Source organism: Panthera uncia (genome assembly GCF_023721935.1).
Source record: "Panthera uncia isolate 11264 chromosome A1 unlocalized genomic scaffold, Puncia_PCG_1.0 HiC_scaffold_17, whole genome shotgun sequence".
In the NCBI taxonomy this organism is placed as follows: Eukaryota; Metazoa; Chordata; class Mammalia; order Carnivora; family Felidae; genus Panthera; species Panthera uncia.
Window position 1 is genome coordinate 32634372 of NW_026057577.1, and position 14333 is coordinate 32648704.

A 14333-nucleotide genomic window follows, 5' to 3' on the forward strand; every position below is an offset into this window, starting at 1 on the left:
CTCACATTTAATTTAATGAGCATTTAATTAACCCCAATTTACAGACGAGGCAACTGAGGCTCAGAGGAGTTAAGTGACTTCCCACAGCCTCGTGGTTTATAAGTGACAGTGTCAGGACTCAAACCCAGTCTGACTGACTCCGGAGCCTGTAGAGGGTGGATGAAGCTGGACCAACATTGCTCCTGCCCTACCACGCCAGCTCACCCCCAGGGCATTACTGGGCAATACCTTCAGCACTCTGCAGCCCATCTGACCTCTGCTCATTTTTTTTTAATGTTTATTTATTTTTGAAAGAGGGCAAAAAGAGAGGGAGACGCAGAATCTGAAGTAGGCTCTAGGCTCTGAGCTGTCAGCACAGAGCCCAACACAGGGCCCAAACTCATGAACCATGACAGGAGCAGAAGTCTGACACTTTACAGACTGAGCCATCAAGGCGCCCCTGATCTCCTGCTCATCTTAAGCCCAGTTCTGCCCCAGGGCCTGGCCCACCCTCCCAGAGCTGGGGAAGGAATAGGATGGGCTCCGGAAGGTTCTACAGCTCCTCCATCCTCAACACCCCCACCCCTGTAGCTATTTCAAACACTCGTAATGCAAAGATCTTATCTGTCCTAGACTTGTTCATTGTGCTTATAACACACTTGATTCGTGTCTCAAAAGTGACGGCTGCTTGGGTATTTCATGGAGAGGGGAGTTGGTGGCAGAGCCAGTGCACTCTGGCACGTGGGACGGGGCCGGAGCTCAGCTTGGCACACTGACGGGGCACAGCCTGGCCAGTGTCGGCGTCACACACACGTCAGAGTAGCCATGGTCACTTTTGTTAGTTGAGATTACTGCACTCGGCCCGGAAAAAGAAAGAAGGGAGGGGGGCAAGCCCAAGAGGTCCAAGTGGGTGAGGGAGCAGGCACCACAGACTCCTGGGGGCAGAGTTGACCAGAGATTTGTGGCTCAGGCTGGCAAGAAGGGATGCCAGGGCTCTGGTGATCACCCCCTCCCCTGCCCTTGGCGGGGGGGGGGGGGTTCTCTCCCTGCCTCCCCACTCCTTCCTGCTCTTACCCCACATTGCCTGGGGCACCTGAAACCACCTCCCTCACCTCCCAGGAACATAGGCTTTGGAGTCCAAGGAACCTGGGTTTGAATCCTGAGACTCTAAGCAAGTTACTTAACCTCTCCGGACCACAGTAATGCTAATGTTTATTAAGTGCCCACTATGTGCCAGGATAGTTCGTCTACTTACTAAATCCTCAAAACCACCTTATGAGGGTTGGCGCTATTATTATTGCCCCTGTGTTATAAACAAGGAGACCGAGGTTTAGGTCGAGTAATTTGCCAAAGCTGGTAGCTCGCAGCTCCCCCGATGTGCTGGTGGCTGGTTGGTGTGTGGGGACACTCAGAACCACTGGCTCGGCCCCAGCCCACTTTGCAGAGAGGCTGCAGACCCCCCTGTAGCAGCCAGGGATGCTGAGCCAGGTGAGCAGGCTGCCGGTGTCCCACTTCAGAGGCCTCTCAGACCCTGTGGAAGGTCTTTCCTGCCCACCTCCCTGAAAGGCTCTTCCTCCTTCCTCCGGGATGGGCTGGGGGCCTCACCTGGTGTGGGCGTGTCTCCAGGTGACACAAGGGAAGGGCAGGGGCTCTCAGGAGGAACCTGTGTACTTGGGGTGCATTTGTTTTTAATCTACTCCTTCCAACCACTTGCTTGGCCCAGGGTGGGCCTGATGTTCCACTGGGTGATTGGAGTGGTCCCCAGAAGGGGTTGCTTTAAGGGAAGGGTCTTCTTGGATAGCTCCTTATCCCCATCCTTCAGGTCCTAACCCACCAGTCACTTCCTGAGGGAATGGCTCAGGCCAGGCCCTTGTCCTGTCCCCTTATTGCAGTACTAAGTGTTGCTTTAATCACCATCTCCCCTCCCCTCCAGGACTGAGTGCTTTTTGAGGGCGGAGACAAAATAACTTTGCTCATCACTGCCCCTAGGGCCTGGACCCACCTGACTTCTGCACAGTAAGCCAGAGCCTGCCTGGACCCACAGTGCCCCAGGGAGGCAGAGATGTAGCAAGAGGGTGTCCCCAGTGGTGATTGCAGCAGAGCAGATCTGACCCTGATCTGAGGATAAGACCTGCCATCGGAGGTAGGGACGGGCCCCCATCAGCCTCAACTTCCTGCGCCAGTTCGCAGAAGAAACCAAACCAGAACTTACAAGGGACAGGTACCAGTGGAACGGCCCTCTCAGCCTCAGACCCTTCACCTTGGCTGGCACCTGTCTTGAGCACTCGGGCTTTGGCCTCTGTGAAGGTTGCTTCCCCAACAACAGCAACAGCAGCAATAACAGTATTACTGAATATTCACCCAGTGCTTACTCTGTTCCAGGCCCTGTGCCAAGCACCTTCCATGATTATCTCTCAGAATCCCTCTAACAACCTCAGAAGACAGGGGCCGTTTTCATCTTCATTTTACAGGTGAGGAAACTAAAACTCAGAAAGGTTAAGTGATGTTTGCAAAGTTGCCCAGCATGTGAGGGGTGGAGGTGGGATTGTGAAGCCAGAAGTCTTAACCCCCAAATGCCTCCAGGGCATGCCTCTCTAATTTGATAGTCAGGGGCGGGTCCCACCCACTCATTGGGCCCATTCATTCACACGTGAAGTACGTTCACACACGCAGAATTGACTGGAACGTGAAGCCCTGTCCCACACCCAGGGCTCAATAGGGCACTCATTCATATTTATTGAACACCTGCTGTATGCCAGATCCTGTACTAGGTGCCAAGGATACACTGGTGAACAAAAACAGACCCAAACTCTGCTCTCATCGAGCATATATTCTGGTGGAAAAGAATAAAATACGTATCCAATTACAAACTGTGATACAGGCCAAGAAGGAAAACTACAGCTGGTTTTGGGGCAGAACAATATGGGAGGACATCATTGAGACAGGGGAGGAGGCCTTTCGGAGGTAACATTTATACCGTAACATAATCAATCAATCAGCCAATTGATTAATCGAGGCCATAGCGGTGGTCAGTTTCACCTGCTGTGATTTGCACCTGCTGTGATTTGCGTAGTAGACGTTTCCCTCAGCTTTCGTCTCCATCAAGGAAAGGGCTGCAGTCCACGGCCATTTTGCCATTTGCTGAGAGAAGAGCCCTTGAGTTTCCAGACCTTGGTGACCTCAGAATAAAAGGTGAAGGAAAGTATGACCTCACTTAGCTTTTTTGATAAAGCGGGAAGGGCAGGGTCCCCCACACCCCATCAGTAAGTGAGCGGCTGGCCCCCCGCCCGGCCTCCCTCCCCTCCCCGCCCTCGGAAGTGTGGTGCTCTGTCGCCACCTGGTGGACATAACAGACCATGCAGGGGCGGCCAAGCTCCTCCGTCCAGGGTAGGATTCAGATTGTTGTGGCTTCCCTTGGGCGGCGGCTGTGAAAAGGAGGCAGGGGGTTTAGGTGACTTCCTGGCAAGGGGCGGGGAAGAGGAGAAGGAGCGAGGGTGGATGGGGAACTGCTGCTTGAGAGTCAACTGACTGGAGATGGACAATGGCCCCATTGTGTCCGGGGCCTTGACCTTGATTTCCTGCCACTCTCATCTCCGGCGTGGCATCACCCGGGTCTGATTGGCCGGGAGTCCACTCCGTGACAGTGGGCGGGCCCCGCGGCTGGAACGCGAGGGCGAGACGCGTGACCGATCCAGTCCCCCCAGGAAGCCCAGGGAAAGCCAACACCTCTCAGAAGTCCTTTCCTCCTCTCTCTGCCCCATGGGGAATGTGGGGGAGCCAGAACCGTGCGCGCTCTCGTTGAAAGGCGTGCTGCCGGGTTGGTTAAGGACTGAGGGCTCTCCTCTCAAAGACCCTGACCCAAACTAATTATGGGATCCTTGGACACAGTCTGTAGAACCACCCACCCCACCCCCCTTTGTTTTTAAGTGCACATCCATGGATACCATTCCCATTGTAAAAAATCTTAATGCAGTACAAAGCTAAAGTTCTCTCCCTCTGTCACACTCAGCACCCTCCTCAGGTAACTACTGTTGTTTCATGTGTGTCCCTCCTGACTTAATATGACAAATCTGTCTATCATTTAGTGTATGTACTCTCTGGGCCTCACTTTTCTAATCTGAAAATGGGAATGGAAATAATAGAAAAGCTACCTGAGATCATTCTCAGGTGTTTAATTCGGCACCCGGCCCGGGGTCAGTGATTACTGTTACCATCGTTGCCATCTTTCCTGTCAGTATCCTCAGACCTTGGACCCAAATCTGACGTCTAGATAGAAACCTTTTCTCACTCTACAGCCTTCTCCTCCCCCTCCTGCTTCTCCCTTCTAACAAACTGTGATAAAAATCTGTGTTCCCTAATGCCTCTGTGTGTGTGTGTGTGTGTGTGTGTGTGTGTGTTTAAGCCAGAAAGAGCATCTGGTGTTTTCTGCATGTTCTTCCCTGCCCTTCCCTTCCCTCACCCTCACTCTTCCCCTTGCCTTCCATGTTTGACCTAGATGCAACCCCTCACCCCCACTGCGGGGGGAATATCCCATTCTGTGCCAGAGGAAGAGACTTCCATGGCCCACAAGGTGCTGCTGAGCCCACAGTGACTCCACATAAAAGCAGTCCCCTGGGAGTAGGGCTAGTGGCTCAAGAGGGAGGGCACTCTGTGACAGGCCACATGGTAGAGCAGTAAGTGCAGGGTCAGCTGGCCGAGCACCCCAGGTTGTGGCCAAGGGCAAGTCCCTTGGCCTCTCTGAGCCTCAGCTATCTCACCTGTGCAATGGGCTCCTAACAACAGCCACCACATTGAGCTGCTGTGAGAATAACGCGGCATCCATAAAGGGACCTGGCACTGAGAAAACTAAATGGTAGTTATTATTATGTTGGAAAACAAAGTATCATGTTTATTTAGCATTTTATGCTTGCAAAGGGAATTTATAAGTTCTTCCTTCTTTTTAAAAGGAGCTAGTCTGTGGAGAAGGAAGTTTGGTTTTGATTTACAAGTCTCCAGAGAAAGGGAAATTCCTTTACCTCCGCTTTTGTTGGAGCAGCCAGTTGTCACTTCCTGGAGCTGTTGCTGGTCTCTCAGATGGCCCACAGAGCTCCCTCCAGCCAGAGAACACCAGAATACGGGACACTGAAGGACCTCCCTGTTCCAGAGGGCGCAGCAGGGATAACGTCAAACCCATGTAAGTAAGACAAGGCCAAATCACCCATTCAATGAGCAGCCGTCAGGCAGGTGCTCTGTGCCCAGCCCGTATCACATGGCACTGCACAGCCCAGGGTCCCTGTGACGCAGGGGCTTAATTAGGGTAGAAAAATTACTACACATACTAGCTAATATTTACTCGGTTGTTATTAGATGTCAAGTATGTTATAAGCACAGTGAACAAACGTAGGACAGATAAGATCTTTGCCCTCAAGTAGCTTGTCTTTTAATGGTTTTCACATGATACCCTCCTCTTTTTTTTTTTTTTCCTTTGGCATAATTTACACATATTAAAATTTGCCTTTTTTTAGTGTAAAGTTCTGTGAGTTTTGACAAACACAGTCATGTAACCACCATCACAATCAAGGTATAGAATATGTTCATCGAGTCCTGAATGTCCCTCTTGCTCTTTAGTGACCGACCCCTCCCCCCACATCCCCAGGCACTGGCAGCCACTGATCTGATGGCTATCCTTATAGTTTTGACTTTTCCAAAATCGAATCCTTCAGTAGGTAGTCATTTGAATCTGGCTCCTTTACTTACCACGACGTTGTGATATCTATCCCTATTGTACATTATCAGCAGTTCATGCCTTGTTTTCTGTCTTTCAACTTTTTTATAATTTCTAATTTTATTTATATTTTGAGAGAAAGAGTGAGAGAGAGCAGGGGAGGGGCCGGGAGAGAGGGAGAGAGAGAATCTTAAGCAGGCTCTGCACTGTCAGCACAGAGCATGATGCAGGGCTCCAACTCACAAACCGTGAGAGAGACCATGACCTGGGCTGAAATCAAGAGTCAGAGAGAGGCTTAACTGAATGAGCCACCCATGCGCCCCTCTTTCAACTTTTTTTAACAAAACTTTTCCAATATAAAGTTAAAAGAATAATTTAGTCAATACCTATAAACCCACCACCTAGATTCAATAATTGTTTCCCTTTTGCTGTATTTCAAAATGATGTATATACATAGGCATATATATTGGCTGAACCATTTGGAAGTACTTCTAGAACTTCAACACAGGGCTCCTGGGTGGTTCAATTGTTAAGCATCTGACTTCAGCTCAGGTCATGATCTCACAGTTGGTGAGTTTGCATCCTACATCAGGTGGGTTCAAGGCCCCGCTTTGGGTGAGGGCAAGACCCTCTTCAGGTAAAACATGAGCCCTGGGTGAGCACCGCCTCTCTCTCTCTCTCTGTCTCTCTGTCTCTCTCTCTCTGCCCTTTGTGGGATTCTCTTTCTTTCTGCCTCTTACTTGTGCCTTCTCTCTCTCTCTCTTTCTCTCAAAATAAATACATAAGTAAATAAAAATAAATCCTCAACATCTATTACCTAGGAAGGAGGACATCTGATGAGCATGTCATACAAGGAAGTTGACAACAATTCCCAAGTGTCATCCGCTACCCATCCATTTGCAAATGTCCCCTATTAAAAAAAAAAAAAAAAAGTCTTTTGTAACTTTTTACCTGGCAGAGTTTTGTTTCTAAATTTTTAGTTTTGAAGACATTATAGACTTACAGGAAGATGCAGAAAGTTAAGAGATCCATCCATTGGATGGCCTCCTACAATGGGTGGCATCTCATATAGAGCTGTTGGAAAATAACCAAACCAGGACATTGACGTTGGTACATTATTGCTAATTAGACTGTAGACCTGATTCATTTTCACCATTTATAACCTGCACTCATTTGTGTGTATGGACGTGTGCATAGCTCTATGCACTTAAGTCCCGTGTACAGATCTGCATCTCCACCACCACAGTCAAGGGGTGGACTGCTACCTCGCCACAGAAGGACTCTCTGGTGCTGCCTCTCTGTATGTACCCGCTCTCGCTACTTGCCTCCCTGTCCCCAGGTCACCGCGATCTGTTCTCCAACTCTATAGTCTTGTTGTTTTGAGACTATTATATACGTGAAATTACACAGTATGCAACCTTTTGAGATTGAACTTTTTTTCACTAAGCAGAATGCCCTTGAGGTCCTTCTAGGTTGTCTTGTGTGTTATCAACACTTCATTTGCTTTAATGGCTGAGTAGTATTCTCACACAGATGTACCACACTGTAGCCTCCAGTTGAAGGACGTGTGAATTCTTTCCAATTTTGGCGATTATGTAAATAAAGTCACAGGCATTTGTGTACAGCTTTGCATGTGAACGTAAGGTTCATTTCATTTGGCGGCATCGCTGGGTTGCACAGTCAAGTGTAAGTTTATCTTTATGTGAACTGGCCAACTCTTCCGCAAACTGGCCGCACCGTTTTGCATTCCCAGCAGCTTGTGTGAGAGTTGCCATTGCTCTGCATCTTGCCAGCACTAGTCGTTAGCACTTCATTTTTTCTTTTTAATTCTAGCCATTCTAATATATGTGTAATGGTATCCCACATAACTTTTTAAAACTTTTTTTTTAACATTTATTCATTTTTGAGAGACAGAGAGAGACAGAGCATGAGCAGAGGAGGGCCAGAGAGAGAGGGAGACACAGAATCCAAAGCAGGCTCCAGGCTCTGAGCTGTCAGCACAGAGCCCGATGTGGGGCTTGAACTCACCAACCATGAGATCATGACCTGAGCTAAAGTCAGATGCTTAACCAACTGAGCCACTCAGGCACCCCACATACCTTTTTTAAAATATTTATTTATTTGGGGGAGAGCGCAAGTGGGGGAGGCATAGAAAGAGGAGAACAGAGGATCTGAAGCATGCTCTGTGCTGACAGGCTGACAGCAGTGAGCCCGATGTGGGTCTCGAACAAACAAACCGTGAGATCATGACCTGAGCTGAAGTGGGACGTTCAAACAACTGAGCCACCCAGGTGTTCCCCACATAGCTTTTATATTATACATAAGCCCGAGTTATAACTGTTCTGCAAACCCTCCAGTGGCTTCCCATCAGAGTCAGAATAAAATTCAAACTCGTATCTAAGGCCTGCCAGACCCTCTTCCCCATCTTACAGGCTTTGCCCCTCGCTCTGCTCCAGCCCCAGTGAGCTGACCTCCCATGTTTCTCCACCACAAGGTTTTTCACTTGTGGTTCCATATGCCTAGAATGTTTTTGCCGAGGTATCCACCTGGCTCATTCTCTGTCACATCAACTTCTCTGAGAAACTTCCTGGTGGTCAAAATGAGCCATATCCCCACCCTCCTCTTCATAATTCTCTTACCCTGTTTAATTTTTCTTCATAGCGCTTACCTCTTCTTTTTTTTAAATTTTTTTTTCAACGTTCTTTATTTATTTTTGGGACAGAGAGAGACAGAGCATGAACGGGGGAGGGGCAGAGAGAGAGGGAGACACAGAATCGGAAACAGGCTCCAGGCTCCGAGCCATCAGCCCAGAGCCTGACGCGGGGCTCGAACTCACAGACCGCGAGATCGTGACCTGGCTGAAGTCGGACGCTTAACCGACTGCGCCACCCAGGCGCCCCAGCGCTTACCTCTTCTTGATATAATATATGTCAGTCACTGAATTGGTTGCTGTCTCCCCCATAAGGACAGGGATTGGCTCTCAATGACTATCTCCACTGCTCAACACAATGCTTGGCCCAGAGGAGACACTCAATAAATACTTGTTGAATGAGCGTGTATCAGAAACCTCTGGTGACCCTCTTCTCATCCTTCTGACCCACCTTTTACTCATCTGGCATCCTGGCAACCAGCTTGGAGCAGGTAGAAGCCCCTGGGCTTAGCTGCCCCCCACAGCTCTTGCCTTCTGCCCACGGCAAGCACCGGGGCCTGCAAGTGTGAGGAGGTTAGGGGCTGGAGTTAGCAGATAGAGGCTCCGTTCTCTGATACTTGGTGGAAGTTTTGAAGTGCACTCAGCAGGTCCCAGCGGACAGAGCCCCGGTTGCCCACAGCAGTGACCAGCTCCATAGCACACATGTCCTGGCTTTCTTTCCTTCTCATCCACTGTCCCACTCCACTGCTTCTAGAATCAGTGCTCCCTAGAGCAGTGCTCCACTGCTCCCTAGAATCAAGTCCCTAGAGGTGACTTGCAAGCAAGCCCTTCTTCTGCTTCCTCTACCTGCAAGGAGGTAGCAGGGGTGGAAAAGAGCCCAGATTAAATTAAAACAAATATATGGAGCTTATAGTCTAGTGGGAGAGACAAATGAGAATTTGAAAAAGAAAACAAAATTTATTTATTTATTTATTTTTTTAATTTTTTTTTCAACGTTTTTTATTTATTTTTGGGACAGAGAGAGACAGAGCATGAACGGGGGAGGGGCAGAGAGAGAGGGAGACACAGAATCGGAAACAGGCTCCAGGCTCCGAGCCATCAGCCCAGAGCCTGACGCGGGGCTCGAACTCACGGACCGCGAGATCGTGACCTGGCTGAAGTCGGACGCTTAACCGACTGCGCCACCCAGGCGCCCCTGAAAAAGAAAACAAAATTTAAATACCTACAGGTGAAGGGATAGATTTTTCAACAAATGGTACCGGAATAACGGAATATCCAACCGGAAAACAGTGGATCTCAATCCTTACTTCCCAACATACTTGAAATACATCCAAGAACTAAAGATTTAATAAAGAAAAACTATACAACTTCCAGAAGAAAGTAGAGGTGAAAATCTACATGACCTTGGGATAGGCAGAGTTTTCTTAGATCACAGGTAGAACCAATCATAAAAAAGGGAGGAGAGACAGCATGATATGTCACAGAGTGGAAAAGAGTTTTGCAATTCATATTTTTGACAATAATCTCCATCTACAACATACGGAGAAATATGTAAATAAAAAGAAAGCAAACAACCAAATTAAAATACGGCAAAAGATTTTTAAAAATACTTTAAAAGAAGATATACAAATATTCGTAAGCACTTGAAAAATTTGTTCAGTGTTATTAGCCATTAGGGAAATATAAATTCAAACCATAATGAGATGACACCATACACCCATTAGAATGGCTAAAATTGAAAACACTGGTAATAAGTGTTGACAAGGATGTGGACCAACTGGAATTCTCACACACTGCTGATAAGAGTGTGAAATGGAAAAACACTTTGGAAAAAAAAAGGTTGGCAGTATCTTATAAAATTAAACATACACTTACCATCTTATAGTTCTCCATCATATATCCAATGTAGTTATTTACCCGAAGGTAATAAAAATGGATGTCTACACAAAGACTTGCATGCAAATTGTCGAAATAGCTTTATTCATAATAGCCCCAAACTGGAAATGGCCCGGGTGTCCATCAACAGGCCAATAGATATATTGTGGAATATTCATACTCAGGAATAAAGACACAAATACTGGTAAGTGCTACAACATGACTAAACCTCCAAAACATTATGCTGACTGAAAGAAGCCAGACAGAAGAGTACAACCTTGTGATTACATTTTTTTTTAATTTTTTTAATGTTTTTATTTATTTTTGGGACAGAGAGAGACAGAGCATGAACGGGGGAGGGGCAGAGAGAGAGGGAGACACAGAATCGGAAACAGGCTCCAGGCTCCGAGCCGTCAGCCCAGAGCCCGACGCGGGGCTCGAACTCACGGACCGCGAGATCGTGACCTGAGTGGAAGTCGGACGCTTAACCGACTGAGCCCCCCAGACGCCCCAATAAGGCTGATTTTAAACAAGAAGTAGTGATAGCTTGTGATAAGTGTTCCAGAGGGAAGATATTATGGTATTATAAGAGAGGAAAATGGGGAAGAAAGACTACTTCTGATGGCTGGGCAAGGAAGTTCTCTTCAGGAGGTGATACTAGAGCAGAGATATCAATGTTAAGATGGAGACACCCAGGGAAAGATCTAGGGGAGGGCACTCGAGGAAAAGGTCACCTCAGGAATAAAGACCCAGAATCAGGAAGGAGTTTGGTGCTCTTGGCCACAGTCCCCAGGCCAGTGTGACTGGGTGAAGTGGGTGGGGCAGAGTGCAAGGAGACTGGGTGGAGAGGTGGGCAGGAGCCTGATCCTGAAGGACTTTATCAGCCCTGATAAAGGTTTGGAATTTGAAATGGATAAAATGCACATGGTCTAGTGGGGCAGAAACACAGAAGCAAATAAAAGCAATACAGGGTTATGGGTGATATATTTGGGGTGTGTACAGAAATAAAGGAGGGAGTAGTCAGAACTGGGAACCTGGGAACATCTGGGAAGGCGTCCCAGAGGAGGTGACATTTCAGTTGAGGTTTAAAGAAGAGTAGCAGAGGGGAAAGGATATTGCAGGGGAGGGAACTATGTGCATAGAAATCCAGAGGTGGACAGCCCCATGGAACATTCAAGACCTGAGCATAATGTAAGTTTAGTTGGAGTTTTCCCTGTAGGAATAGAAGTGGCAGGAGATCTGAGGTTGTAGGGAGAGGGGCTTTTGAGTCCTGCAGAGGATGGAAAACCCCTAAAGAATTTTAAGTAAGGGAGTATTAGGGCCAGGTTTACATTTCTTTAAGAGTTTATGAAACATTTTTTAAAGTTGAGTGGGGGTAGAGAGAAAGGGAGAGAGAGAGAATCCTAAGCAGGCTCCGCACATCAGTGCAAAGCCCAATAGAGGGTTTGAACCCACAAACTGTGAGATCATGACATGGCCTCAGCTGAGATCAAGGGTCTGAGCCACCCAGGCACCCCCAGGTTTACATATCGGATCAAGATGTCCAGAATGGGCAGGCTTGGAAAGCAAGACCACTGTTTCTGGAGTGAGATCAAGGGAAGGCCTGAACAGGAGCAGGTGGTAAAAGGCGAAGGGCCACACTCCGCTACGAGGTGACTGGGCCTGTCCTGGAGCTGGGAGACTTCCTGGTTTCTGGCTTCGAGGACTGGCTTCCCTGGGGGGGCGATGATCTGGTTAAGTAGGACAGATCAGGAGAAACAGGTCGAGGAAAAGATCTGCAGTTTGAGGCACCAGAGGGTCCTAAATGCTAACTTTGATGTGTGCCTGCTCCCTCGGAGGGCTTGTTACTTGAAGATGCCTAGGCCCTGGCCCCAGTGAGTCAGAAGCAGTGGGTCTAGAATGGAGCCCAGGAATGTGTATGTGTACAAAGTGCCAAGTGCCACACCCAGTCTGATGCTGGTAGACTTCATACCTACAGAGCTGCCATTTTGGCCTCTCCAGGTGCCTGGGGCAGGAGGCAGGACAAGCACATTCTCATCTGGACTTTGGCCAAAGCAGTTCAGAAATTCAGGCAAAGGTGACATCTAAAAGAAGGCTTTGGATGTAATGGGATCAAAGGTAGCTTGTTATCTTCATTGCTGCAACTAAAGAATTACAATAAAGTGGCCCTGGTCATCATGTGTAACTCCTGATTATGTGTCCAAGATGCCTCAGAAACTAGCGGTCAGGCCAAGACTGAGCCTATGTGTGCGTATGTATCCTCTCCTAGGTTGTGGATGGCAGGGCATGACAGGGATTCATGGAGTCCATGGTGAAGTCTGTGTGAGTTCTGTGCAAAGAGAGCAGCTTTTACTGTGTGCACCCACCAACCTTCACTACAGCTTGATGTGCTCAGTCCTGTTATTATTTCCATTTTACAGATGAGAAAACTGAGACCTGAAAAGGTTTAGTAAATTGTTCTGGGTCCCAAGGCCAGGATGCTGATGAACCAGGGCTGGAAGACAGGTCTCTGGACCCTCCTAATCATAGAATTGCCCTCGCCTCCACAAGTGGGAAAAGTCACTTCATTTCCTTTAATTTTTAAAAAAAAAATTTTTTAACATATATTTATTTTTGAGAGAGAGAGAGAGACACAGAATGTGAGCATGGGAGCGGCAGAGGGGGGCAGGGGGAGACAAAGAATCTGAAACAGGCTCCAGGCTCTGAGCTGTCAGCACAGGGCCCCACACGGGGCTCAAACCCACAAACCAGGAGATCATGACCTGAGCTAAAGTTGGACACTTAACCGACCGAGCCACGCAGGCGCCCCAGGTCACTTCATTCCTTAATCTTAAATGATCTTCCAAGCAAGGGAGCAAGGCAGAGTACAAGTTTTCTCTGTCTCATCCTGTTCAGAAAGTATCTAGGCCTTTACTTTAAAAGGCTCCCAGGGCCCAGAGGAGCTGGGATTGAAAGCCTCATGGTACAGACGGAAGTATGAGGTCCCAGCCAGGAGCACTTGCCTGATCTTCTAAGGTTCTCACGGCAGTGCCACATGCTTCCAGCAACAGAAGGAGGCGGCAGCAGCAAATCTGTCCCCAGTGCACCACAGTACTGTTTGGCTATGATGAAATACTCATGGCATATGGCTGCAAAGTTACTATCTTGAGAGCGGGCAGAAATGGGATTTTTCATGTGCCAGATTTCACTCCCTCTCTGAAACAATTCTTGTAGTAAACAGAGGTTTTCTGATCTTGTTAAGATCTGGAGGATGGGAATTCCTTTACACTTTTTAAGTAAAACTATTGTCTTAGAGAATTTCATTCTATGGATGGTGCAAATATTTTTTAAACGTTTGAAGCTCTTCTGTGCTCCCTCCCGCCCCCCTGAAAGCCAGGACAGGAAGAGAAGCTGCCACCAACTCTGTTGTAGCCCCAGACCACCCAGTGATGAGAACTCCCAGTGTCCCCTGCCTGTCAACCCTTGGCAAATGGGGTGGACAAGAGGAAAGGCTTGCTGAGCGTGGGAGGCCACAGGGTGGAGGAGGCAAGGAAGGGCCAGGAAGCGAGTAGAATGTGACTTTTAGGAGGAGAATTATTTTGAACCATGTCTTGTGTGCTGACAGCATAATGATCATTATTAGGACCTCAGATGTAACACGAAGCCCGCCCTGAAGTTAAATTTTCCCTTTCAGATAAGCGTGGCCTGTCAACCCACCACAGGATGGTTCTATGCCAACCTCCTCCACATGGTGGGGGAGGGGGGAGGTTGGAATGTTCCAGCTGCTTCCTCACTCTTACCTTTCATTAAGGACTTTGTTTTTTTTAGTAAACAAGGCGCCGTTTTTCTACCTTAGTCTTCTAAAATCAACCTGAGAAATACTTTGTGCAAGGATCACAGCTGTTTTTGCAGCTTTCTGCCCACATTTAGTTTCGGAGCTGCTATCTGGACTCTTACCTCCCCAGAGACCCTCCTGGACACAGTGTGACCTCTAGTGGAGGGACAGACCCAGGGCCTGAATTACACCCAGACAGATTGTTTCTGGTTTTCACAGTATTTTAAAAATTAGTTTTCACATCAAAATCCTGTTTGCTGGCTCCTCTTGAAAAATCAGAAAACCTAGCTATGGTGGGCCACATTTCCCTG

At 48.0% G+C, this 14333-nt stretch overlaps 1 protein-coding gene across 2 annotated transcripts in view; it reads left to right on the forward strand.

Moving 5' to 3' along the window:
- Positions 1–4948: 4948 nt before the first annotated feature.
- CYSTM1 (cysteine rich transmembrane module containing 1) overlaps positions 4949–14333 on the forward strand; it is a 77330-nt gene continuing 67945 nt past the window's right edge. Inside the window, exon 1 of one of the 2 annotated variants that reach the window (XM_049649362.1) lies at positions 4949–5152. In XM_049649362.1, the coding sequence (XP_049505319.1) occupies positions 5053–5152 (100 nt within the window). In that variant the 5' untranslated portion in view covers positions 4949–5052. The remainder of the gene's footprint in view (positions 5153–14333) is intronic. The other variant, XM_049649363.1, reaches the window with a different exon arrangement.